Genomic DNA, 27,439 nt, shown 5'->3' with positions numbered 1-27,439 from the left:
TTACAATAATTAACGTAACGCTTCAAAAGAACACACATCAACTAAAACAGAAGAATCCTGAAAAAGACTCGTCAGTATGTAACTAAAATCCCATTTAAAATCAGTAAGAAAAAGGTGACTTTCATGAAATGAGTAGCTTTTTGGAAAAAAGAGGGTTCCCCCCAAATTTCAAAAATAAAACCATGTAATTATTAGGGAAAAGTATTGGTGAAGATTTATATAATCTTTGGGGAAGAGAGTTTCTTCAAAATAAAAGCACTAAAGAAAGAATCTGAAATTAAAAAATTGATGAATCTAATAAGAAAAACTGATATATCTAATTTTAAAATGTCTGTATGTCAAAGCCACAATAAATGTATAGGCAAGTGGCAAAACAAAAAGGAAAGCATTAACAACAAAAATGAAAAAGAGTTAATGTCATAATATGTAAGGAGCTCTTACTAATCAATAAGAAAAAGAGGAATGTCTCAGTAAAGGACAAAGAAAAGCAGGAGAATAGTTAACCAACTCAGAAGAAACACGCGGCCAATGAACCATGGCGATTTAATCTTGGGACTGAGGGCAAATTACAGCTATGAGATGCCATTTTGTATCTACCCAATGGACAACATATTTTCATTTAATGTAAACATTTAACATTGGCTTCAGTTTGGGGAACGAGACACTCTCATCCACTGATGTGTGTGTGAATTGATGTGACATTTTTGGAGGGGTCCTTGGCGATCTCCCTCAAAAGCCTTGAAAATACTCAGCCTCTTTGACAAAGGAAGTCCACTTATGGGAAGTTTTTTTTTTTTAAAGAAATAATTCTGTATGCCAAGGGTCAACTGTAGGAATATTTGCATTGAACAGAAACTGGAACCAATCTAAATGTCTAACGCTAGTGACTGTTTAATCAATTTTGATATGTCCTACGTGGCCGTTAAAAATGTTGTAGAAGAATACTTAATCACATGGAAAGATGTTCATGGTGTATGTTGCTGTTTTAAAAATAACTGTCATTTATTTATTTTGTTCTAGTTGGTTTGTTTTAACAACAAAAAAAGGCATATGCTTTGAGTAAAAGAAGTAGGAGTTAGTCTGGAAGCTTAAAGAACTGGGCAGAATTGTGGCTCCAGGGTGCCTTGATGTCTCAAACCGTCTTCCTGGGCACAACCCCAAAGCACTCAGCCTCTGCATTTTGAGAGCTCTCTCTCTCTCTCTCTCTCTCTCTCGCTCTCTCTTTTAAATCGAAGTATAGTTGATTTTGCGAGCTCTTTGTTCATGTAAATGGCGCACCAGGGCGGGAAAAATAGGCTAAGGGTTCAGTGTAGCAGCTGGCAGCCCTCTTGGGAACCCCTCCCTGCCCAGTGGCTTCTGTTATGTGTCCTCCAGGCCTGGAGCTGTGCAAGGCCCTGAAATGGTAATCAACCCAATAGCTGTCCCACCTTCTAGTTTGCAGTAAACATGCCTTCAGGCACGAGTGCCCAAGAGCTGGCCAGTGGTGTCAGGGAAGGCACCGGGGAGCCAGCATCTTCTTCTTCCCTCCCCTCTCCCCCTTCCCTCTCATCCCCATCTCTCCCTTCCTCTAGGGAGAGGATGAAGCTAATACGGTTTGGGAAAGAAGAGTCTCTTTAAGAAAACAAAGTACACAATAATGAAATCAAATTCAAGTTGAGGACCTTGGATGGGTTCTGTGTAACTGAGAGGCCTGAACTTAAGCTTCATGGTAAATCCACCTTTAATCCTGAATTTTGGTTTTTAGCCTTCGCGTGAATTTCCTTTTCATTTGTATGCTGTTTGTATTTTTAACCTACATTAAATAATTGTGTTACATATTTCAAGCTTTATATAAATGGTGTTCTCCAAGAAATTTTGAGGCAGCTTGTTTTTCTCGCTCACCCTTGCATTTGAGAAATGTATCCACGCTGATATGTGTAGCTTTAGTTTCTTTTAATTGCTATATTCCATCATGTGACTCTCAGAATTTCTCCACTCTCCTGTTGCAGTTTTTCAGTAAAAACAGCAGGTAATAAAACAAAAGCAGGTTGTAAACACACACACACACTGCAGAGCAAGTAAATCAGTGGCATTTCGTTGTAAGACTAGAACTCGGTCAATAAAACATGATTTTGACAAAGAATCCAGGAACAATACTAGGAAATTGATATATGATACAAGCAGCGTTTCAATTCATCTGGGAAAAATGCGCTATTTAACAAACGATATTGAGAGAATCAGCTATGTAGGCAAAATCAATACAAGCAAATTTCTGCCTTACATGGTACACAAAGTTATAGTTTAGATGTGTTAAAAACCTCAACCCTCAAAATAAAAAATTTTAAGGTTTTAGGGAAAGAAGTATAGGGAAATATCATTATGATTCCAGGGAAAGGGAAACCTTAAATAAGTCATGGGAAGCAAAACTCATATAATAAGAGGCTGAACAATTTAAATTAAATTAATGAATAAATATCATCTAGATTGTTTAAAAAAAAAAAAGGAATTGTATAATAAAAGATAGTCCAAACCATGTGAAGGACAAGCTGAAGACTGGGAGAGTTTTGCAACTTACATAATAAAGAATGAGTACAACAGATATATGTGAAAAAAAAAAAGAACACCCTTTAGAAAAATGAGGAAAGGATATGAATAGGGAATTCATAAAAGAGGAAAAACATGTAAGAAGATGTAGTTGCCTGATAAAAACATTGAAGAAATACTGCCTTACACCTAATACACTGACCACTTTGAAACGTCTGATAGGTGAAGAGTCATCAAGACTGCTGGGACATAGGAACTTTTAGATTCTCTTTTCCTCCTTCAAAGTGACACAGTCATGTGAGAGGCAACGTGGGCACAGCCATGGATCCACAATTCCCTTTCGTAGGAACTTAGAACCTCAAGATATGAAAAAAAACATGGAAGACATTTATTGCAACATTATTGGAGGTAGTGAAAAATTGTAAACGATCCTAAGGATCCACTAAAAGGAGAAAGGACAATAAAATATGGTATATCCATACAATGGAATACTGTGCAGCAGTTAAAGACATATACTTGGTCTATATACTATAACTTTAGATTTCCAAAACATTGTTAAATTGCAAAATCATGCTTATAATACGATGCCTCTTATGTAAATGCAACACACAAGCACATCAATATACAGTTATAGGTTTCTGGAAGGAAACACACCAAACTCCCAAGAGAGGTTGGTCACTTAGATAGAAGGAAGGGTCTAGGATTATAAGAGGTGGTCAATGGGTAATTTATTTTTATATATGATGCACTAGTTTTGTTTAAAATGTGCATGTATTTATGTACCTCTTGTTCAATTAAAAATAATTTAAAAGATAGAAGATTGGAAGGATGTATGTTCACAGTCCTAACTCTTGGAATGAAATGATAAGTTTTACTTTGTTCTTATCCGTGTTTCCTAAAATTTCCACAATGTTCATCCACACTTGTAATGAGTAAACAGTTGCCTTTCAAGGACTGCCGAAAGTTAAAAAACTCTTTGGGGGAGGGTATAGCTCTAGTGGCAGAGCGCATGCTTAGCATACATGAGGTCTTGGGTTTAATCCAAGTACCTCCTCTAAAAATAAATAAATAAACCTAATTACCTGCCCCTGCAAAAACCGAAAAATAAAAATAAATTATTAAAAAGTTAGTTTTAGGTCACCTTTCAATATATCCTCCCCCACCCAAACTTAAACACATAGAACTGTGTTTGGAAAGAGTGGCAGGTTTTATTGCAAAATGAGATAATTCCCCGAAGTCTGGAAGGACAGAAGAAAGTTCTGGGAATCATTTAGCCCAGGCTGGTTCAGGGGGTTCTAGGGAAACGGCCCTTGTTTTGCCTTCGGAGATGTTCCCTTAACCAGCACACTCCAGGGACTTGACTTAGGACTTACTGACAATAAATATTTAACTACAATTAAACATAGCTGCTTTCTGGGAGTGAGTCTTCTCAGATGGCTGAGGTTTTTAATCTCTTTTACATTTTTACATTGTCAGGAGCAGGAGTAGAAAAATTTCTAGAATGTTTTGCGTACTTTCCTGCCTTCTTAAACAGAACACGGAGTATCCAGTTACAGCTTTGCTATTTCTAAAGGTTGCCACATGGTCCACTGTCAGTATCTGTCTAGAGCAACATCCTCTTTTTCCGCTAATGGATTTAGAAGTTAACTTCTTGGAATTGTTTGTAAAATAATCAATATGGGTGGGTCACGCTAAGTGGATTCCCTAAGATAAAAGAACACACATACTTTATGGCCTCTATTTTGGCTGTTTCACCCCCCTTCTTTTTTTTTTCTTTAACTTCTTTCTGGTTTTTAGTGATGTTCTGAAGTGCTGGCTTCAAGTCTGGAAGGTGGTATAGGGAGAGAAGAAAGAACAGCTTCCTTTATCACCACACTGTGGTATCTGTCAAGGGCAAAGCTTCTGCTCTTGGCACAGGGCTCTTGCCACAGAACTGAGTCACTAACAGATGAAATGTGTGAATAACCCTAAATTAAGGCAGACACCGTGAACTTACAGCAGTTATACGGTATCCATTATAAGATGTCATACTTTTGTACAAGAATTTTCCAAGATATAGCTGATGATTAGTAGTGAAGTCTTTGTAAGTGACAACCTTATACATCTGAGAAAAGTAGGGGTCCAGGAAGGTTTGTGCAGATCTGGGACTGTCATCTCAGGCCTGCTCTTTGCAAAACCAGAAGAAAGAAGGGAAGGCAGAGTATACAATGGAGCCACAAAGCTACAGCATCACAGATAAGGACTTTCCTAACGTGGACGTCACGTTCTTCATTTTTCTTCCTATTGCAACAACCAGGCAGTAACACAGAGGGTGGTGATTCACGACTACATTCCAAGGCTCTGAGGGCAGGAAGTTATGCCTCATTTGATGTTGTCAGTTAGCTGGCGTGGTGGTGACCAGATCTAGTAAAAACACATCGGACAACAGTTTCAGATTCCTTTCACAAGGCATGCTCCTGCTCTCGAGAGCGTAGCCCCTGTGCAAATTGCTCTTGTGATGTGTCCGTGAAAGAAACTCAAAGAAATTGTGTAGAGGAGAGACGGCCTGTTTCCAAGTCTCATCCGGCGCTCTGGTGCTCATCTCTAGCAGACGCAGAGCAGATGCTGGCTCCCGGTGAGTCGGTGTTGTCGCACTGAAGAGGTGAAGAGGATAGAGAAGACACGATGAGGGCAGGAGTCAGGGATGGGTGGGCTGCCCCTTGGCTTCCCCATCCCTGGGTGCCTCGATCGTCCCTCTGTAAATGGCACATTCACCCTCTGCCCTGCCCGCAGTCTGGCCTGGCAAAGGCAACACTAAATGATGCCAGTGGAGGTGCTGAGAGTGATTTGGGGAGGAATGGGATTGTGCTGGGTTGGAGTCTGGTATTGTCTCTCCTGTCATCCTGATACGGGAACAGGAGAAAGTTCTGTGGTTCATCAGCTACTCCTGCTTAGGGTAAAGCTCAGTCTGAGGACTGGTTCCCATCCCAGGAGATCTGGAACACCCACAGCCCAGGGAGGCCATTGTGAAGGTACCAAAGCTCCTGGAATACAGGTCCTGGAAAGGGCCCCCAGATCACTCATTCTATAGGCACAGAAGTGAAGGCCCAGAGAGGTGAAGGGGCTTCTCCGAGATCACACAGCTACTCCCAAATCCAGACCTTTAGTTTATAAGTCCAGGGCCCCCTTCACAGACCTTCTTCATGTGGGGGCCTCTGATACTGCATGGCAGAATCACCTGGCGTATAAATGGGGCTGCCAGGGAGGTGGTGGTACTGGCGAAGGGAGTTGCTAAAATGCCGATTCCTGGGTCCTACCCCAGATCTAACGGACCTTTGGGAGCCGCACCTGGGAATCTGTATTTTAGCACAAAGCAATCCTCATGCAGCCCAGCTTTCTTTCAGCAACATCTTGAAGTGTTGCTTCTAAGTGAGCTATGTACATTCTCCTAGATAACAAGAAAAGAACACACACACTAGTAGTTGGCACCAGACAACGCCATACCCTCAGTTGGCTGTCACATATGACAGTCAGCCTCACGTCTTGTAAGCCACCATCACACACTTGAATGTTCTCAACAATCAAAGCACATTTGGGAAAAAAAATACAACTCACATGGCCCCTTTAAGAGCCTTTCTTCCCCCTGGGTTCTGGGATGGGTGTGCTGGCCTTGGCAGGTCACTCCCAGCTTATCTTTCCGTCCCCACTGCCTCTCTGAGACATCTCGCTTCATACATGTGTCTCCGGCCTGAGAGCAGATGGTTTCTGATACAGGGCTGAACCCACCCTGCCTGTAATCAACCACAAGGGACCTGGCAAGTCCTTGGGAGATAAATATAGCTGAGATCTTCCCTGTAGGAGCCTCTCAGGAGCTTAAATATGGTATGTGTACAAGTGATGGAATTGCCAGCAGCTTCCGCTCAGTGCCCGCTAAAGGCCCTTTGCATAACTTCATTAGCTGTACCGGACAATTCCAAACAGAGTTAATTCAAAGGGTGAAACCTCTGAACACAGCGGGATCCCTGGTTACTCCATAGTGGCTTGAAGCTTAGGGAGGATTTGTCTCTTGGGTGCCCATGCACCCGACTGCTCCCTGCCTGCCTCCCAGCAGGTCCTCACCTGACTCTGGACGGCCCCCTTGGGATTCAGAGCCTTTGCATCTTCCTCCGGTTCCTCTGTTCAGGTAGCACCAGCCAAGAGAGAGCCGGATTTCAAGAAGGGCCCTGTCAGGGAGAACCACTCATTAAAAGACAACCTTTTGGAACACCGTGTTGTAGCAAAATGGGACTGTAGAATTTTCCTTCAGTCTGCATTTATTTTCTTCAAGAGGTAGTTCTTTTGGCTTGAGAAGAGGTAAGGAAGGGCTGTTGTTTGAATTTCTCTGAATGTTGCTTTAGAAAACAAAACCAGAGGCTTCAAGAATGGAGGTGCCTGGTGTCCCCCAAACTCAGCTCAGTGTCTAGCAGCTAAGATGGCGCTCAAAAACGATGTGCCAAATGAATAAGACACTGTCTGAGTGTGACCATTCGTGGGCATGGCCACTTCCTGTGGGTGGCATTCATTAGCACTTGGTGACTGACCACACAGTCCAGGGTTCGGGTCACTGACTTCTAGACTCAGAAACCCACTTTTGTGGGAGCCCTGAGAGTATTTTGATTTCTCAGGGGCTGGCTCATATTTATTAAACTCATAAGATTACTATGTGGAATGGGGATGCCAAGTCACCCTTGAATCACAGAGAGAAATGAATGTGCTGGGACCTCGAATGTTCCCTCTCTGTAGGATAACACTCATGGCAACCAAAGTGACCAGATGGTGACCTGGTGAGTACGGAGCCAGAACGAGGGGAACTAGATAAATGAGACATTTGGTGGCATCCAGATCAGTCATGGAGCTTTATACAACCGTCCAGCCAAAGGCACCGAAATACCATCATGCCGCCAGCAGTCACGGCCCCTGTGTGTCCCGGCATCAGGGAGGCTGGTATAGGATGGAACATGAAAGTTTTGCCAAGGCTGCCTCTTCCTTGATCTCTGCACAAGCAGGTCAGTGACCCACACCCTGTTGCTGAGGCTTCCATCTGTGACTCTGCTTTTACTTCCAGATTTCAAGAACATTTCTGATTTGCCCATTGTTTTTTCCCCCCAGTTTTATTGAGCTATAATTGACATACAACACTTTTATGAGTGTCAGGTATAAAGCATAATGGCTTGACATACATATCTTGTGAAATGATTGCCACGAGAAGTTCAGTTATCATCCATCACCTCATCTAGTTACAAAAAAGGTTTTTCCTCCAGATGAGAACTTTTAGGATTATTTATTAGCACCTTTCAAATATACCACAGAACAGTGCTAACTGTAGCCATCATGTACAATGCGTCCCAGGTTTTTGTTTTTTTTAATGAAGAAACTTTTTATTTAGTATTAAGTTTTTGTTGGTTGGTTGGTTTTTTGTGTGTGTGTGTGTTTTTTTTTTTGGTGAGGGGAGATCATTAGGTTCATTTATTGATTTATTTTTTAATGGAGGGACTGGAGATTGAACCCAGGACCTCATGCATGCTGAGCACACACTGTGCATGTTATACCCTCCTCCATCCCTGGACTTATTTATCTCCTAACTGAAAGTCTGTACCTTTTGACCACCTTCCTCCAATTCCCCCACCCCCACCTCCAGTAACCACAAATCTGATATTTTTTCCTATGAATTTCTTTTTTTCTTTTTAGATCCCACATCTAAATGAGATCATACAGTATTTGTCTTTCTCTATTTCACTTAGCATAATGCCTTCAAGATCCATTCTTTTTTTTTTCCTTTAATTGAAATATTGCTCCTTTCAGTTCATTATCAGCCAGGTTGTATGAACCCAGCCCTCCTCCTCTCTCTTTTGGATGACTGCCCACCTCTGACGTACCATGTGCAGACTTTTGACTTTAACACTCAGAAGAAAGCTGAACTTCCCTCATTGCCGAAGTGCTGAGGGGCCCCCGTGTACTAACAGACAGCAATTGTAGGGCAGATTTCTAGGTAGAAGATCAGTTTAGGGATTTTGTTTCACTTTTTTTTTCCCCTTACCCTCTCCGTGCTGTGGGCGGATCACAAAGAGCTTATGTCAGCTGCTACTGAGGAATTCCTCTCAGCAGGGCCTCCAAGTGGAAAAGTGTAGCAGGCACAGCTTTGGCCCCTCCTGTTAGTGACCATTCCCTCCCCTCCCTTTTGCTGTCGTTATTGGAGACTGTCTGACCTGTCTGAGGAGCCTCTGGTTTCATTCATTTGGGAATAGAAATTTTCAGCCTGTGAGATCCAGCACATGGCAAGAGAGAAGGTACCGCCCAGAAGTCACAGGGAATAGAAAACAGTAGAATCAGAAGGCAGCAATGATCAGAGAGAACCTAGGGCAGGGGTCAGTGCTCACCATCATTAGATGTTTGTTGACTGACTGCCTGATGGACTGAATGAATACCTGAATAATCTGACGCCTCCTAACACAGAGAAGGAAGCTTAAGCCACAGGGGATGTTGATTTGCTGAGTCACACAGCTGAGCAATGGCACCTGGGACTGGCTTGTAGGGGACCCGAGTCTCAGCTCTGTGCTCTGATATCACAACAATTGCAACTGGTTAAACTAAGGAAAGCAGGGGTGGAGAGTAGGAAATAAGGAGTCATAAAAGAGTAAAATGACCTAAAATACAGGCACACCTTATTTTCTTGCACTTTGCTTTATGACACTTCACAGATACTGCATTTTTTAATAAACTGAAGGTTTGTGGCCACTCTGCATTGCCAGATGATGGTTAGTATTTTTCAGTAGTAGAGTGTTTTTAAATGAAGATATGCACATTTTTTTGAGACATAACGCTATTGCATACTTAATAGACTACAGTATAGTATAAACGTAACTTTCATTTGCACTAGGAAACCAAAAAATTGTGTTACTCACTTTATTGCAATATTTGCTTTATTGCCGTGGTCTGGAACCAAACCTGCAATATCTCCGAGGTCTGCCTGTAATTACAGAAGAAGAACCCAACCAGCACCAACTGCAAAGCTCATCCTTGTCTTGGGACCTAGATACCACCGCCCTCCATGCTCTCTCCTCCGTTCCCCCTCCCATACAGCTGCCTCCCGGATGAGGCATCATTTTAATTTCCTTCCATCTCCAGGCTCTCCCCTCTCTGTCCCCCAGAGTCAACATGCATGCATCTCATACTAAATAAAACCCTCACTAGATCCAACTCCCCTCAAAACATGGCCTTATTTCTCTTTACTCTTTACCATTCAACTCCTTAAACAAAAGAGACCAGACTTGCATTGCCCAGTATGGTAGTCACTAGCTCCACGTGGCTATGAAATACTTGAAATGTCTAAACTGAGAGGTGCTGTGTGTAGAAAATATACACCGATTTCAAAGACAGTGTGAAAAAAGAATGCAAACTATTTCATTGATAATTATTTTGGATAAATTGGAAGAAATAAAATATATTACTAACATTCATTTCCCCTGTTTCTTTTAATGTCTTTAATGTGGCTACAAGAACATTTTCAATTATATACGTGGCTCGTATTGTATTTCTATTGGGCGGTGCTGGTTTAGACTCTGCTGCAAAACATTTAAAGATCATATCGAATATAAAGTGCAAGGCTAAATTAATACAACATTGTAAACTGACTATACTTTAATTTTAAAAAAGTACAATACTCATAAAATTAAATGAGTATTGAGACCATGGAAGAACTTTGTGTTCTCAAACTATCATTTACAATCATCTTGTTGTGATGTGGGAAATCATGATGGAAATAACAAGGTAACCTATTTTTTCACCAGGAAAACTGACCCTGAAAGGACAGTCATGATACAGCCAACGTTAGTCCAGGCTTTGTGTCTCTCATAATGTTGCAGAAAAATGTGTTACAGCTCGGTGTTACAGCTCAGTTGTGACATCAACCTGGATCCAGGGGAGACCAAGCAGCACTCCAAGAGTTGGAGAACTCAGGTTTATTACGCCAGCAGACAAAGAGGAGTTAACACTCCAAGCTCTGGACCCTGTCCGTAGGTTTACACAGGCTTTTATAGGCTGCTAGTTTCCACTTTGCAACATCACACGCAAATAAGGGATAACAAAAGTTCACTAATTAGGAACAAGCTTTGTAGAAATGGACCAATCCATTTGGGAGGGAGGGAGATAAATAGCCAATCAGGAGTGAGCTCCATGCAAATGAAGTACTACAAATGGACCAATCAGAAGTTAGGGAAATGGACCAATCAGGAGTGAAGGAAATAACCAATCATGAGTGAGCGCAGGGAACCAATAGAATTTTTAGGGGTAAGTTCCACTTTTCTAGCAGTAAGCAGTTTCAGAGGCAAAAAGTGAGATAGAGCCTCTGGGCCAGGGATCTGGAAGGTGCTGGCAGGAGAGTAGTGGCCCTGCCTGGGGGTCCTGCTGGTCTTTTTATGGGGCTTCCCACCTGAATAGGATATCCTGGCCTTAGTAACATCCTAAGAAGCACACAGGATGTGACTTCTTGAGGACAGCTTAGCATCTTCTGTGATTGAACAGGAATATCCACGAGGGTATATTTAATGCCCAGGATGGAGGGGGAAAGAGTAAGGAGACAGCATGGAGTTCCTGGAAGAGCCCCAGACAGCATCGGAAGACCTGGGCCCAGAGGCTGGCTCAGCATGACCTTGTGTAAGTCATGAACCCTCCAGATTTCCTCCTCGGTGCTGTCCATGTGCTGGAGCACAGTGCTGTCTCTGGAGTTCCCATCCTTCTGCCTTGCACTTAGTACCCAGGAGGCCCAGAGCAAATGACTGAAGCTCTTTAAGCCTCCACTTCCTGCTTGTAAAACAGGGGCTATGACAGTGATGTCTTACAGAGTGTTGGAGAGTCAGCGAGATAATCCATGCGGAATGAGTGCCCAATACATGTTAAAACAAAAAGCAAGTTACAAACTGAAAGGCACCTTAAGGGCCATATAGTCCAACACCCACCCAAACTCAAAAGTGCCCCTATATTTCCCCTGATATCAGCCTCCACTTGTCCACGGCCAATGGTGGGGACCTCACCGTCTCACAGGGTGGACCTTGTTTGTTTGTTTTTAAATTTTACTTTGTTGCAGTAAAATAGACAGAGCATAAATGTTACCACTGGAGCCATTTTTAAGTATGCAGTTCTGTGGCATTAAGTACATTCATGTTGTGCAGCCATCCTACCATCCAGCTCCAGAACTTTTCATCATCCCAAGTGGAATTTGTACCCATCAAACAGTAACTCCCCACTCCCCAAATATTCCCCTGTCCCCCCAGACCCTGGTAACCACTGTTCTTTCTGTCTCCATGAATCTGACTACTCTAGGTATCTCAAGTAAGTGGAATCCTATAGTATTTGTCCTTTTGTGTCTGGCTTATTTCACTTAACATAATGTCCTAAGATTCACTCACATCATAGCATGTGTCAGAATTTACTCCTTCTTAAGGCTGTATAATATTCCATTGTACGTGCATGCCACTTTTTGTTTATCCATTTATCCACTGATGGACCCATAGTTTTTTAGTGTTTCTCATTCCTCCAACGAGTGAATTGAAATGTGCCTTACTGTGACTTAAACTCATCTGTCCAGGCCTACCCTTGGGACAGAGCATCAGACTGGCCCCCTTCCCACAGGAATCCCTGGATTTGACCCACTAACTCCTCAAAGGCTAAGCAGTCTCTGACTATTTCATAATTTTCAGACCTTTAACGTTGTGGTTCAAGTCTTTAGACCCACTTTAATTTACCCATCTTCTTTTAAAAAGAAATCATCCTTCCTTAAAAACTAAAAATAGACTTACTATATGATCCAGAAATCCCACTCCTAGGTATATATCCAGAAGGAACTCTAATTGGAAAAGATACATGCACCCCAATGTTCACAGCAGCACTACTTACAATAGCCAAGACATGGAAGCAACCTAAAAGTCAGATAATTGGATAAAGAAGTTGTGGCATATTTATACAATGGAATACTACTCAGCCACAAAAAAGAATGAAAACAATGCCATTTGCAGCAACATGAGTGGAACTGGAGATCGTCATACTAAGTGAAGTAAGCCAGAAAGAGAAAGAAAAATACCATATGATATCACTCATATGTAGAATCTGAAACAATGAGACAAATGAACTTATTTGCAAAACAGAAACAGACTCACAAACATAGAAAACAAACTTGTGGTTACCAGGGGGAAAGCCGAGGTCGGAGGAGAAACTGGGAGTTCAGGATTTACAGATCCAACTACTATATATAAAATAGATAAGCAACAACGTCCTACTGTAGAGCACAGGGAACTGTATTCAATACCTTGTAATAACCTATAATGGAAAATAATTTGAAAGGGAATATATATATATATACTTGTAAAACAGGGGCTATGACAGTGATGTCTTACAGAGTGATGGAGAGTCAGCGATATATATATATATATATATATATATGACTGAAATACTATGCTGTACACCAGAAATCAATACAACATTGTAAACCGACTATACTTCAATAAAAAAATTTGAAAAAAAAAAAGAATCGTCGTGAACTGAGCCGACTCCTTGCCCTTTTTTGGTGGCCATATTTCACTGATTCACTGATTGAACACGTTTGACTGGGTGCCTCGTAAAGGTCCGGCAATTCAGTTAGTAGTTTACAGCTTGAGCTCTGGGGCGGCCAGACTTCTAGGTCAGAATCAGAGATCCATCCCTTACTATGTGCCATTGAGCCTCAACGTCTCAGGGCCTCAGCTTCCTTAATTACAAAATAACAATAATAATAATAGAACCTGCATCGTTGGGTGGTTGTGAGGATTCTGTGAATCAGTGCATGTCAGACATTAGAAGGGTGCCGGGCACTCAGCGGATATGCCATCTCTCTGTGTAGGGCACTGTGCCCGGTGCTGGGGGCAAGCAGTCAGCCAGGCTGACCTGCTATGGGCTCTTCGTGGTTTGGAGTCTAGCGAAATGGTCAGACCAGCAAACCATGACATGACATCCGGAATTTATTCATGGGCAAACATATCATTAAAAGATATGTTTTTAAGCAGAAGCAAGGCCCAATTATACTACAGTGTATTCGGTCTCAGGAGGAGAGGACTTCAGGGTGACGTAGGGGCGCAAGAGCGGAGCACTAACTCACCCGCACGTACTCGTTCTTTCATTCATTAAAAAGAGCCACTTACTGGGTTCCTCCCAGGGTTAGGCACGACTCGTGATTCGGGGAAGCATCAGGGAACAAAACAAAGATCTCTCTTCCAGGAAGTTTACAGTCTACTGGCAGGAGACAGACAAAAACCTAAGAAAGGCAACTGTAAATAAGATAAATTAGACTGTATTGAATAAATAATAAAGCCACCTTACTGTCTATTGGAGGCAGAACTGGCACGATTCTTGACGGATCGTAGGTTCTGTGTGAGTGACAATGAGGATTCCGGGATGACCCCTGGGCTTTTGGCTTGAGCAAAGAAGCACACCTGTGAGGTCAGGACGGTTTCCCAGGGGAAGTGCCATCTCAGCAGAGGCTGGAAGGATGGGCAGCGCCCACCCGAGTGAGGAGAGCCAGGAAAAACGTGCCGGGAGCTGGAGCTTGTACCAAGGTGATGGGCAAAGACATTGTCATGTGAAGTCTTACCAATCCAGGGGTTCCCCACCTGCCTCGCGTGTCCACAGTGTTCAGGATTTAAAGGTAAATTTTCACATTTTTTGGGGGGAGGGGAGGAGTGTAACTCAATGGTAGAGCACATGCTTAGCATGTATGAGGTCCTGGGTTCAATCTCCAGCACCTCCATTAAAAAAGAAAGAAAGTAGAAAAAATTTTTATGTTTTCAGAGATTTAAAAAACAATCTTGACTTTTAGCATTCCGAGAAGCAACTCCTCCTAGTATTGTGTCTTCTCAGAGGTTGATAAGTGTGCATTCCATGACTTTTTCCAGTTGTTGATTTAAAAAAAAAAAAAGTTGACTTGAACCCGGTCAAGGACAGAGTACTGTGTCACGCCTCCCTTTTTGCTGATATTAGCTTCATTAATCAATCTCCTTGGGCAGTGCTGCTATAAATCAATGCAACCATAAGATAATACTGCGTACTCCATCTTCCTCTATAATAACAGCCGTAAGGATCAAATGAGATAAGATACGTGAACGTGCTTGGAAGTTCTCCAGAGTTACCCAGGTTGCCATTTCTTAGTAAGATTTGGCCACTGGACGTCTGGGATTGGAAAGACACAGGGACTAAGTGAGCAACGCTGCTGCTGTCATAGAGCAGCTGAGTAAAGCCCAGGGCAGCCTCTCTGTATTTCTACCTGTAAACATGTGCTACATTGTAATAACCCGGCGCCTGGGCGAGTGCATAGCCTTTTAAAAGCAACGTGCTGTCTGTGCACCAAGCTGATCAGTTTTGAGAGACTGCTCTTATTCGTGAAGTGACTCTCGTAGATGTGAAGCAACTGGTGAAAATTTGAATTGGTCTTTTTTACTATAATTTTGAAATGAAGTCCATGAAACATAGCAAGTTGTGTTCATGCCCTGATTTTATATACTTGCATTTATCAAAAACATTTTGATAAAAATTTTATAGACGCATTTTTGGGGGAAAAAAAAAGAAAGAACATTTAAAAAGCAGAATTGGCTGCTGATTAAGAGACAGAAAATCTCTAGTGAACATCAGCATGCAATGAAAAATGTCCGTGACTACAGTAAGAGCTGTTACACAATTGTCAAACACTAATGGGAAACTGATATTTCTGAATATTTATATATACACATACATACCTACAGTGCTTTATATAACTTCTTTTTTAATCTTGTAATATAGGAATTAATGTGCGCATTTTATAATTGAGAAACTAGTGTCAGAGACGCTAAGTACTTTTTCCAAGGACATGCAACTAGGTGTCAGTGGTAAGTCAGGACTTTGGACTTCAAAGTTCACCTTTTCTACTACGCTCTGCTTCCTCCATCGAGCGAACACATGCTTGTGTGCATGAGTCTGTGCTAGGTTCTGGGCATATAAAAGGACGTAAAACTGAGATTCTGCTCTCCAGGACTGAAGATCTAGAAGGGGGATTAAGACACGTGCTGAAACAAACCACAGTACAAGGAAGTAAATGGTAGATGTCATGTAGGTGAGGTAGCACACAAATCCTAAAGAAGTTCAGTGGAGAGAAATGTATTTGGGCTATCAGGGTCAGGGAAGACTTCCTGGAGGAGGTAACATTTTCTCATTCATTTGCATTTATTTACTGGTAGCCTACTCTGTGCCAGGCATGGCTCTAGGTATGATGGGACACAGCTGTGAAGATGTGACACCCAATGTCTTTTTTCTTGAAACTTACAGTGTGTGTGTTGCTGAGGTGGAGGGGGTGGGTAGAGAATGCAAGAGAGGGAATAAACAAACAAACAAGATAATTTAAGAAAGTAATGGATGCTATGTATTTTTTAGAAAAGTGAGTGTGGGACTGGTTTGACTTGTTCTCCCTGAGGAAGTGACATTAGGGCTGGTAACTGAAGGACAAGAAGCTGTTCACGGGAAGAGCTGACACTGGATATTCCAGGCAGGGAATGAGTCCTGAGCCTCGAGGAGGGCACAAGACAGAACATTTGCAAGAACCTCAGGGAGCCAGGTAGATACGCAGAAGTCCGACCATGCAGAGCCTTGGGGAGTGTGGCGTTGGTGTCTCGGGCACTGTGAACCCAGCGGGGCTGCGTGCTCCTGGGAGAATGTACCGCTTGGGGATGCAGGGAGGAGCAGAGGTGCGAGATGTGTGTTGGGGATGTGAGGCTGCCTCTGTTCTTAACTCAGAGACAACAATGGAAAGATAAGGGCAGTGGTCACCCTAGATTCAGTTCTAAAGTGTTAGGGGACGGGGAGTTCTTCAGTGAATTCTCCATAGCACCGGTTCCCCGTGTACCTCATCCTTGTCCACAAAGAGAAAAGAAAAAAAGAGGATAAGTAAGACTTTTTAGTTCTAGATCTATCCTCCACAAGTCTCATCAGTGCATCAAGACGTATTATATGTTGCCTCCAAAATATACAAATATTTCTGTATTCAGGTAGTTATGTATTGATTTATACATGTGGAAAAGTGTAGAAATCAGAGGGGCCCAGCTCAATACATTTCCACCAAATGAACAAGCTTCTGTAACTAGTACCCAAGTGAAGAAACGGAACACAACCAGAATCTCCCGTCTCCCTGCTGTTGCCGGGGAAGCACTGTGCTGATTTCCAACACCATTGATTAGTTCTGTCCGTTTTTGAATCTCACATAACAAGAATTTAATTTTGTCTATGATTCTGCTTCTGGCTTCTTTTGCTCAATTCCCTGTATGTGAGATTCATCCATGCAGTTGCCTCAAGTTGGGTATCATTCATTCTTGTTGTTACATGACCTTCCATGGCGTGAACATACCATCATTTGTTTATCCATTCTGCCATTGATGGACATTTGGGTTGTTTCCACTTGTGGACTATTGTGAATTACGTTGCTGTGAGTGTTTATATACATGGTACACAAAGTATGAGCTTCTGCTGGGTATATATTTGGAGTAGAATTGTGGGGTCCAAGCTTATGTGTATGTTCAATGACAGTAGACACTGTCACACAGTTTTCCAAACTGGACTATAGTGCTGATTAGTTTTAAAAACCAGTTAAAATACTCCTTCTGAGTATGTTGACCAAATACCATGGTTTTTGATAACCTGTCTTGGGTAGGCAGATTTCCAGGGAAAAACTACATAGCATACTATTACACAAACAAACTTCATGAATCACCACAATTTGGGCTAAATTGAGAATGTATTTCTTATGTCAAGAGGGACTCTGGTAATTAGCAAAGCAGAATTAAGGACTTTACAGTTTGTGTGAGGTGAGATTTTCCCATAGCCCAGAGCTTTAATTTTGGTAGAAGTTACCTTCTAGGCCAGTCTAGCATAGCTCAGCTGGGAGCCTTGATTACTGGTTCTCCATCTCCCAACACGGCAACCAAGGGATTCCATCCGGCTGTTCTTTGAGGCCACTCACAGGGTGTTTTCCCCCCACCCTCTGCTTCTGAACTGTGGAGAAGGATAGTGCAGTGGTTATCCTGCTTCACTCTCCCTCATCTGAGAGATCCCCAGCTGCTGCTTTGTTCACTGGTGGCCGTGGGCATGGTTCTGTGTCTTTTACCTGTAAATTCACAATTGCTGAGCCATATTCTTCCAAACAGCACTTGAAACTGGGGTCTGCGCTTGTGATTTAAGTTCAGGAGAGACATGCCATGTGTAGCAAGGATGCTCAGGGCAGAGAAAACAAATATGGAACCCAAATGGAAAACCCCAATGATTGGTGTTCCAATAGCAATCAAGGAAGGGCAACTCCTGGAAGCAGTATGTCTTTATCTAATTCTGGTCTGTCTCCAAAGCATAGGCTTTTTATTTTTATGCTATATCATCTCCACTCTCCTAAAAAGCGCCTCTTCTATGCCCAGCAGTCTATTGAGACATTGGAAATATGGCAACTATGCTGCCTGGAGGATCATGATCTATGAAATCTGCTTGATGGTGGTGGGGTGAAATTCATCTGTGGAATCTGGCAAACGAGAGCATGTGCTAATGTGCTGTGTCAGGTGAACCTGGCCAGAGTGGAGCACGGATAACTATTGATTTTCACAGGGCAGGCATCTGAGATAAGACCGATGACAGCCATAAAGGAGTCTTATCAGCCTCTGGGGTTATTTCAAAGGCAGGTGAATGAAAAGTACTGAATGAAACACTTGCATTTTTATCCAATTTCTGCCACTATTCACCTCGGTCTCTGTGGACAAGTGACTTTCCCTCTTGGATCTCTTTGGTCACTGTGAGACGGGACTTGGGGACTATATCATATTGTAGGTCTCTCCAGGTCCTGGGCTTTGCAGCTCCATGTTTCTAAGAAAAGCAGCACCCTCATTTAGCATTTGTGACATGCACTTTGGAAGAAAAGAAAATGTCACTATTTTTCTCTCCCATCTTCACCAACTGCCTGTGTTCTGAGCCTTGGGAGCTCCGGTACATCATGTTTTAATTTCCTGGAGGTGATGAAGGTCTGCAACATTTTAATGTTATTATGTAGGAATATGGAGCCCCTTTGAAAGAAATGCTTACTTTTTTAATAAGGAGTCCACTCCATTTACATCCTCATGGAATTTAGTGTCAGGGAGAGGTAAGACATGATGACTAGAACTGTAACACGAAGTAGAAGGTTATGAGAGCCGAAGGAGGCAAGAAAGAGCCATGGGGTCCAGCTGACTTCTTGAGGGTCAGAAAAAGCTTCCTGGGAGGGGAGCCACCTGAGCTAAGAAGTGAGTACTTTTGACAGCTGGAGACCTGGACAGCACTCCCTTAGAAAGGAGAGCAAGGAGGGAACAGAGACATGGGTTTAGGGAGATTTTGGGATAGGAAGAAAAGCCATAAGGCCACAAGGAGGCCATAGGCAGGGTGACCATGTGCCCTAGTTTTCCTAGGACAGTCTCAGTTTATGCCCTCTGTCCTGGTATAATTCTCAACAGTGCCCCTTGCCATGCTCAAAAAGCATCCCAGTTTGGATGATAAATTACACAGTCACCGTAGCTATACGTCATGCTCTCTCAGAAGCCGAATCCCTCCCTGGCTGATAGGATTTGAGAGAAGAGAGGAATCAGAAATGACTCTAAGCTTGCCAGCTGGTTACCTGGTAAAACAAAGGTAAAATACAGGAGAAAAAAGCATGAAAAGGAGTCGCCGATTAGGAGGAGAGATTATGAATGCAGTTTTAGATCCGAAAGATAGAGCTGCAGAGGGATCAGCATACCATTGAGTCCAACTCCTCCTCTGGAAGATGAAAGGACTGGGGCAAAGGATACTGGTCAGGACTGGAACCCAGGCCTCCTCCCGTCTAGTCTGCAGCTCCTGCCTCTCGACCTCACTGTCCCAAGCTCACTAGTGTCCCTCCGAACTTGGTGTCTGCTCAGAGCCTGCGAACATGGCCTTATTTAGAAATATTTTTGCAAATATAATCAAGTTAAGATGACGTCATCCTGGTGGAGTGCGGGCCCCTCATCCAACATGACCAGCATCCTTATAAGAAGGGGAAATCTGGACATGGAGACACAGAGGGATGTGACAGCGGAGGCAGAGACCGGAGTGATGCAGCTGAAGCCAAGGAACGGTAGGATTCTCAGGAGCTGCCAGAAGCCAGCAGGAGGCAAGGAAGGTTCCTCCCTTAGAGCCTTTGGAGGGAGCACAGCCCTGCCAATGCCGTGATCTTGGAACTTTTAGCCTCCAGAACCATGAGAGAGAACATTGTTGTTGTTTCAAGCTGACCGTATGTGGTGTTTTGGGACAGTGGCCTTAGGACTGTGACCTGCCTTCTGTTACTACAGCTGACACTCCGGCTCCAGGTCGGAACTGTCTGGGAGGCACGAGAGTGCCGGGGCTGGAGTGCAGAGGGATGCTCGGATTTAAAGCAGAGCCAGGGTGGGGAACGGGACCGTGGGAATGGAAGCGAGGACCAGAGGGAAGAGAAGAAAGGAGCTCTGAGGACCGGCTGCAGGGAGGAAGGAGTGACCACGCGGGAGGCAGAGGGCGCTGTCGGAAGGGCAGGACGACAACAGAAGTGAGGGAGGAATTCCAGAGGAGGCCGGGTCGAGAGGTTGGCGTGGGGAGAAGCGGGCTGACTTGGCAGTGAGGTCACTGTGACCTTTACAAGAGCTCCTTTAGAAAAGCGCAGGGCTTAGAGACGGCGATGCAAAGGCTTCGGGAGTGAGTGCCCTGAATGGGGAGATGGCCAGCATGGATCCTTCTTTCAGGGACTTCAGGATGGAGGCAAGAGAGAGATGGAGCTGCAGCTTAAGTGTGGAGCTGGGAAGAGGGACTTTACCAGGTGATGGAGGACTGAGTGTATTTGCGGAAAAGGGTGAGGAGAGGGAATGATTACGATGTAAGCAGTCTTGATGGGTGGCTAGCGGGTGGGCCAAGGTCACCCACGCAGATGCTCAGATGTGGCACCCCCATCCCCCAATTCAGCCCATGTTTTGCCTCCACTCGGGCCTCAGCGCTCCTCTTCCACCCTCTCTGGCCTTGAGACATTGGCTCTGCGATGGGCTCTTGAGTGAGAGTGGGAAGAACCACAGCGCAGAGACCTTGGTGTGAAGAGGAGGCAGCTGGCATCCCTGGGTCTCATCGGTGGAAGTGCAGGGGCAGCTGCTGGGGAGGATGGCACAGGCACCCACAGAACAGGAGTCCAGGGCTGTCTCACAGCAGGGCGGCCCAGCCCGCTCACACGGGACTCAAGCCTGGAGTCAGGGGCAGCATGAGTGCAGCAAGCTCTTGGGACTTAGAGCAGATCAACCATCCTCTCTCGAGCCGCTGATGAAACCGCCTGCTCTGTCCCTTGCGCGTCCCCATCCTTTGTGAAAGGAAGCCTGGTAAACTGAGGCAGCTGTGCGTTCTCTGCACTTGGTGGCTCTGCCCCACCACTTCCTTATTTGATGGGGGACTCTGGAGGGAGGCTAGCTTCTCCCTCCATTTCTTCTTCTGTCTCCTAGGGACACTCATCACAGATAGAGCTTTTAGGGAACAAGGTGCTGTCCTTGGGAAAGCAAGGGATTCTGGGATTGCAGGGTCAGATGTGTATGTGAGGGAGGGAGCGGGCCTGTCTCGAGGCCCTCACAGCCCTCCCTGCAGATACACTTGACTTAAAAACACTGGAAATGTGGATCAGCCCCCGTTGTGAAAAAGACAAAATGCACATCCCCACCCTGGGACCAAACCCCATGACGCTCTAGGGGACATCACATCAGCTGCGCTCCCTCCATGGCAGGGGCCTCCTCTCTGGTAGAGGAAACCTGGGGCCCCAAGGGGGAGGCACAGCACTGGCTAAATTCTGGTTGGGGTGTTATTACATCTGTGTGTCACATGGCTGCGCAGGTGGATGCCAGGGCTTGAGTAATTAGTGTAAAAAAGTGAGAATGATTTTGGAGAAAACCTGGACCTCTTACATCTGTACCCTTAACTCCTTTCTGTCCTCTTTCCTCTCAATGACCCCAAATTATATATACTTCACCATGAGCTTTTATTCTATTTTCTTTCCTATATTTCATTGCCCATGTGTTGTGTCAACTCCCATGGTCAACAGGTAAGGAAGCCCGCCAACCAAAAGGGCCAGAGCCACATAGCTGGTAGATGGTGGAACCAGGGCTTGGATAGGTCCGTGACTCCAGGTCAAGTGATCTGCACCCTATGCCCTCTGTGGCTTCCTGTTTCTAAGTGGAACTTGACTCCCAGTTGGGCTAAGACAGCATGACGACATCTTCAGAACTTCAATGTTCAGGAACTTTACGTAAGACTTGGGTAGAACCAGCAAGTCATTCTGAGTCTCCTGTTCCAACCCACGGGGCAGGATCACTGGGTCCCTCTGCTGCTCTTTCCTTGTTGGCCGTGTGGCCAAAGCCCTGGGTTATGGCATCTGGGATGTCACCCCCTTCCAAGGAGGACTTCCACCGAGGTCGAGGACCAGGGCGGGCTGCTGTATTCTGATACCAGGAATGCCTCCTTCATTTTGATGCCCATTTGCTACTATATACAATATTGTTGGATGGGAGGGAGGAGCTGAAACCCAGGTTGGGTCCCCAGAGATGACTCTGAGATCCACACCCACAACCTGGCTTCCCAAGGGAACCTTCACCATGCTCTCAAAGGTGAGGAAGGCCACCTATTGAAGCTATGGTGCAGGGCTCAGGAGGCTGCCACCTGCACTGCCACAACTGCCTCTCAACATTCATGAACGAGGTGTCCAGACACTGCAGTGCTGTTGCAATAAGGAAGTGACTGCCCACCCCAACTGCCCCTAACCAAGAGTCTACGACTTTGCTAAGGCAGGAGACAACATCACAGCAGCAGGAAGGTGGCCTCTCTCTGCCTTCCATCTCCCAGATCTCCCTTGTTCATCTAACTGGCAGAATTTAAATCGCATCTAGGCTCCCAGCTGCAAAGGAGTCTGGGAAATGTGGTTTAAAATGTTCTGGCCAGTACAGTGTAAGGAGAGGTTTAAGATGGATGCTGAGGGCTAAACCACCGTATCTACCATGTATGGTGAGAAAAATATTGAATATTTATAATAAATATTCCATAGATTTTCTAAATGGCTCTGGCTTAACATTTATTTAATGATAGGATATGAACATGAATATATGTATATTCATGTATGACTGAACAATTGTGCTGTACACCAGAAATTGACACTACATTGTAAACTGACCATATCTCAATAAAAAAATTTAAAAAACCATTTATTTAATGAAATTAAAAGACCCCCACAAAATTTCTGTCTCTGAAGATGATAAGCATGTTCACAATTGCTAAGAGTCCTCTTAACCATCCAAAGGCTGACTTCTCTCCACCAGTATCACCATTGCAGAGGTCCGACAGTTTCTCATCCATTGGGAGATTATACCCCCAAGAGAATGATGCACTTTCATTCTTTTCATTTTTTAAGTTACAGAAATAATAGAAGCATTATTTGCCTGAAAAATGTAGCAAAAATACCTACAGTACTACATCACTCTCACAATAGCCACTTCACTCTTTTCATGTGCATATTGACATCTTTGTGAATGCCATGTTCATAGAGTTGTTGGTTTTTTCAATTAACTTGGTGTCATAATCATTTCCCATGTTGTTGCATAATGTAATCACAACTTTAATGGCCCCACAATATTTCACTAATACAGGCATCATAGTTTACTTAGTCATTCCACCCTAGTTGAACATTTTGGTTGTTTCCGATTATTTATTACTATGAATAATGCTTTGAAGAGTGTCACACATATCCAGACTTTTGTGTCACATGCCCAGAAGTGGGATAATGGGTTAACACTAAGGGTTTCCATTTTTACATAAGTATCCACAAATTTTGATCAACGTTTCTTGAAAATCGCCTGTGGCAAAAGCAGGGACATTTTTCTCCAGCAACCACTACATACAGAGCTTGTTTCTACCCAGCACATCCCTAGCACTCATCTGGGGAGTAACCACAGGCAGCTACCACAGATGGGGAAATGGTGCCCTCAGCCTTGACGCCTCTATTACAGGGCTCACATCACTGAATCTCAAGTCCCTGGGAGCTGCCTAGGTTGCTATGACCTGAGTCTTGGAACCAGGGTGAGGCCAAAGAGTGGGTGCAGCACCTTCAGGGTCTTCCCCACCCTTCCATATCTCAAGGCATAGCTTTCCTGACCAGAAGCCTTCTCTGGATAAGGAGTCTGGTGCAGTGAAAGCTGATCAGCTAGAGCCAAGTCTTAAGCCCCAGAACATGCACGTGTGGATGCAGATGGCACGCTTTCAGGGAGCCTTAGATAAACAGACAGGTGACTCCCCTACTTTTTGATCCCTCTTCCTTCCCTCAGAGCAAGACAATTATTATTTAGGTTAAAATAAAGCAGCCTGGGTTACTTTTTATTTAAGAAGACAGCTTTGGATGAGTTTAAGAACTAGGAGACCGGAGTGTTTAAAGACAGGCAGATGCAATACTGAAAGACTCAACTCTCTTGGCCGCTTTGCGTCCTATCGTGAGACCAGGCCTCTCCAGCCCCAGGAAAACGTCCTGAAGCTGCCTACTGAGAAGGGCTCCATCCTGGTGACTACTTACTGTCTTCAGTCCAGGGCAGGGTGGTGGATTTAGCCCCTTTGTGAGAATAAGAGGAACAACAAATTTTGCTCTCTGTTTTCAGTGAGAGAAAAAAATTCGAATAAATGGCTGTTCTCCCCAACAAAGCAGCCTGGCGCAGGACCGTGAGTTTTGACTTTGTCCCCTCCATAGTACACGCCCTCCTGTTGCACAAAAGAAGGTGCGCCACTCATACCGCGCAGTGGGTCCTCAATTTTAGAACTCCACTCCAACCCCACGTGGCCTCCGCCTCCTCCTCCAGCCACCATAACTGCTCCCTCAATGACACTCGCAGTAACTTCCCCGCTCCAGGCCAGAGGAATGCCCAAGCTTGCTGAGCAGTACTGTTTGCAAAACCCCGGGCTCTGGGGGAAGACTGTCCGTTGTTCCTGATCTCCCTCCAGCCTTAAGCATTTCCCCCTGCGGCTCGGCTGACCCTCTCCAGTGACTGCCCTCTCCTCCCCCGGCCTGCCCACAGTGAGACACCACCACCCCACCAGGAGGTAAGACAACTTCCCGGGACACCCCAACGTCTCCTCTCGCCCCCATCCGGTTGCTTGGAAATTTGCACTGGACAGTGACATCACACTGGGAGGCGGGTCCCCACTGTCCTGTACACCAATGGCGCGGCCGCGGCCGGCCTCTTCTTTTCCAGTGATTGGTGTCTAGGGCCCCTCCGCTCCACCCCGGCCCGCCATGGCGTCAGGCGCCGCAGCACCGGGGAGGTGGTTCCCACTTTAAAGAAGTGAAGTTTTTCGCCCCCTCCCCCTCCCCGCCCGCCTCCTGCAGCCTCCCGCGCCCCGCGGAGCCGGCGGATGGAGCTACGCTGCGGCGGCGTAGGGAGCCAGGCTGGGGGGCGCAGGATGGATGGGGACAGCCGAGATGGCGGCGGCGGCTGCAAGGACGCCGGGTCGGAGGACTACGAGAACCTGCCGACCAGCGCCTCCTTATCCACCCACATGACAGCCGGAGCGATGGCCGGGATCCTGGAGCACTCGGTCATGTACCCGGTAGACTCAGTGAAGGTGAGGCGCTAGGGGACTTTGGGGACAGAGCGATCCGAGAGGAGATACCGCGCGTGTGCGTTTGCATCCCGCGCAGGAGCAGCCGCGGTGCAGCTCCCCGCAACCGCGCTCTCCCCGGGGCCGCGGCGTCCCGGATCTCCCGGGGCGCTGGCGCACACCCAGCCGGGGAGCCGGGGAGCGCGCTGCGCAGCTCCTTCCGCTGCGCGCCCGGGCCCTGGGGGCGGCCCCCAAGCCCACGAGGGTGCCCCAGCCGGTGCCCCGCTCCGCCGCTCCCGCCGCGTTCCCGGCCGGGGTTCCTGGCGGCGCTGCGGCAGGTCAGGAGAAGTGGCGAGCGCCGCTGGCCTCGCTGGCGGCGGCAAGGTTCCCCAGGGAGGCGGCCGGTGTGGCTTTGCACAGTCTTACCGCGTCTGGCCACGCGATCGGAGGGTTTGCGGTCCCGGGTCATCGCGGCTCCCGCTGGCGAGCCCGGTTTCCCAGCCGCGGCGAGAGACAGCCGCCGGTCGGTGCGGGGTGGCCGAGGCTGCTCACACGTGTTCTGTCCCCGAGGGACTTGCTGCCGGAGCGCTAACCGCGCTCGCGCCGGGAAACGTGGCCCCGGCCCGGCCGCGCGCCCTCCGGCAGCCGGCAGCCTAGCAGCTGAGAGGCAGTGAGTGACATTTGCCTTCCCTTTTTGTTGCAGGGAGGCGGGCAGGCAGGGAGAGCGTGTGCTGAACAGCCTTTCTTATGGGTTGTGTAATAGGCGTTCAGTTTGCCCGGCACTTGCCGGATAGTTTTAAATGAGTTTCTGTAAGGAGGCAGCTTCGGCCAGGCGGATTTTGCCTGAGCTGCCCGCTGTCAGCCTGTTCAGGACACCGACTGTTTAGGGGACAGAGTGCTGCAGGGAAGTAAGAGCAGTATTGTCACATTGCACTTTTGTAGGCATAACTCATCCGATTCATACAGATTAACAGATGAAGAAACCGAGGCGCAGGGAGGTGAACGGGTTAGTTTCCCAGATTCATGCTCCATCTGTATCTTCTGACTGCAGCCCCAGTGCGCTTTGGGAGATTTGGGGGGGGGGGCTCTCTAGGTGTCAGTTGCTTTCAAAGGTAGGACCCACAGAGCTTCCCAGCTTGCGTCTGTATCCTGTTGCTGATGCTGGCCCCACATGAGCAGTGTAAAGGCCAGAATGTCTAACACAGAGGGTTTCCCCTGTCCTGGGCAGCCCTCAGAGCTAGCAGTCAGTGGCTGGACAGACATGGGTCCAGGGAGAAGGCATGGGTGCAGTTAGGTGAGGCCCAAGTCTTATATTGTGCTGCTTGGGTCTTGGGCCATCACCCCTTCTGCCCCTGCGGCATCCCAGTGGAGAATTAAAGGAATGGTCCTTGCCTGCCAGGGTTACGGAGGCCACAGGGAGATCTTGTCTCTTAGGTTTCCGAAGCAGCTCCAGGAAAAATCCTGGACAGATACCAGGTGGCATTTGCATAGGAAAGAATCCCTCACGTGTAATAAAATTCCCCACATTTGAAGCCGTTGTGTCAAGTGCCTTGGACGGAGTGTGGGAAAGTTAGGAGCTGGGAGGTGTTATTTGAGCAGGCACCGGACCCACTGAGTCACGGAGATGAATGTTCCATCAGGGAACTATTCTGTTTCTGAGGCCCTTGGCCTCTTTGCTGTGAGTTTGGTTCATGGCATCATTTTAGCTTATCTTTAGCATTAGGACTAGTCAGTCGGGCCTTTTGAGCTCCCTGAGACACTCCAAAGAGGCATTGGTCTCACGTGTTTAAATTGTGTGATCTGTGTTTAGTTTCCTCCCCGCCCCTCCTTATCCCCTGTGGATGTTGGTATGTTTCGGTCCAGGCGTCACTGTGTACTTAGTATTACCTTCTGCAGCAGTTTTCACCTGGGGACAGGTTAACATGGTGTACGTGGCAGAAGGAGCTGGTCTGGCTGTCCTGGACAAGTCATTCTGTGGGGCCTGACTGTAATGTGAAGGTTTGGATTAGCGAAATCAGTAAGGTCTTCTAGGTTCTGGGATTCTAATTCTGGCCCCAAATAATGACCCTTAGGGATTCTTCTGGTTTTTAGCGTGCAGGTTTGGCTTTAAAGCACCGCTTGTTTTTTGCTGTAACTTTCTGGGATTGCTCTTTGCATTTTGCAGCCAAGACAAAGGGCACAGAGAGAGTTAAGAGGTGTGAGCCCCGCTGCATGACCCCAGCAAGGCTGTAGCAGACTTGTAGCAGACCCCAGG

The 27,439-nt window shown here is 45.8% G+C and overlaps 1 protein-coding gene and 1 long non-coding RNA gene across 4 annotated transcripts in view; one reads left to right on the top strand and one right to left on the bottom strand.

The window, feature by feature from the left end:
- Window positions 1–374: 374 nt before the first annotated feature.
- On the bottom strand, window positions 375–25,849 carry LOC116660795. Of its 2 annotated transcripts, none has more exons than XR_004316431.1 (3): window positions 25,612–25,849; window positions 6,622–6,725; window positions 375–5,156 (listed from the first exon to the last, which is right to left on the bottom strand). It is a non-coding gene; the product is annotated as an uncharacterized LOC116660795 (long non-coding RNA). The 2 variants fall into 2 exon arrangements; XR_004316430.1 differs by lacking the exon at window positions 25,612–25,849 and adding an exon at window positions 19,331–19,428.
- The window catches only part of SLC25A37 (solute carrier family 25 member 37), a 34,476-nt gene continuing 31,910 nt past the window's right edge, over window positions 24,874–27,439 (top strand). The window contains exon 1 of one of the 2 annotated variants that reach the window (XM_032471039.1): window positions 24,874–25,209. In XM_032471039.1, coding sequence (XP_032326930.1) covers window positions 25,000–25,209 — 210 coding nt within the window. In that variant the 5' untranslated portion in view covers window positions 24,874–24,999. The remainder of the gene's footprint in view (window positions 25,210–27,439) is intronic. The other variant, XM_032471040.1, reaches the window with a different exon arrangement.

This window comes from Camelus ferus, chromosome 31 (assembly GCF_009834535.1).
Source record: "Camelus ferus isolate YT-003-E chromosome 31, BCGSAC_Cfer_1.0, whole genome shotgun sequence".
Classification (NCBI taxonomy): Eukaryota; Metazoa; Chordata; class Mammalia; order Artiodactyla; family Camelidae; genus Camelus; species Camelus ferus.
The sequence above is the reverse complement of the archived record's forward strand: the minus strand, read 5'-3'. Positions and strand labels throughout refer to the sequence as shown.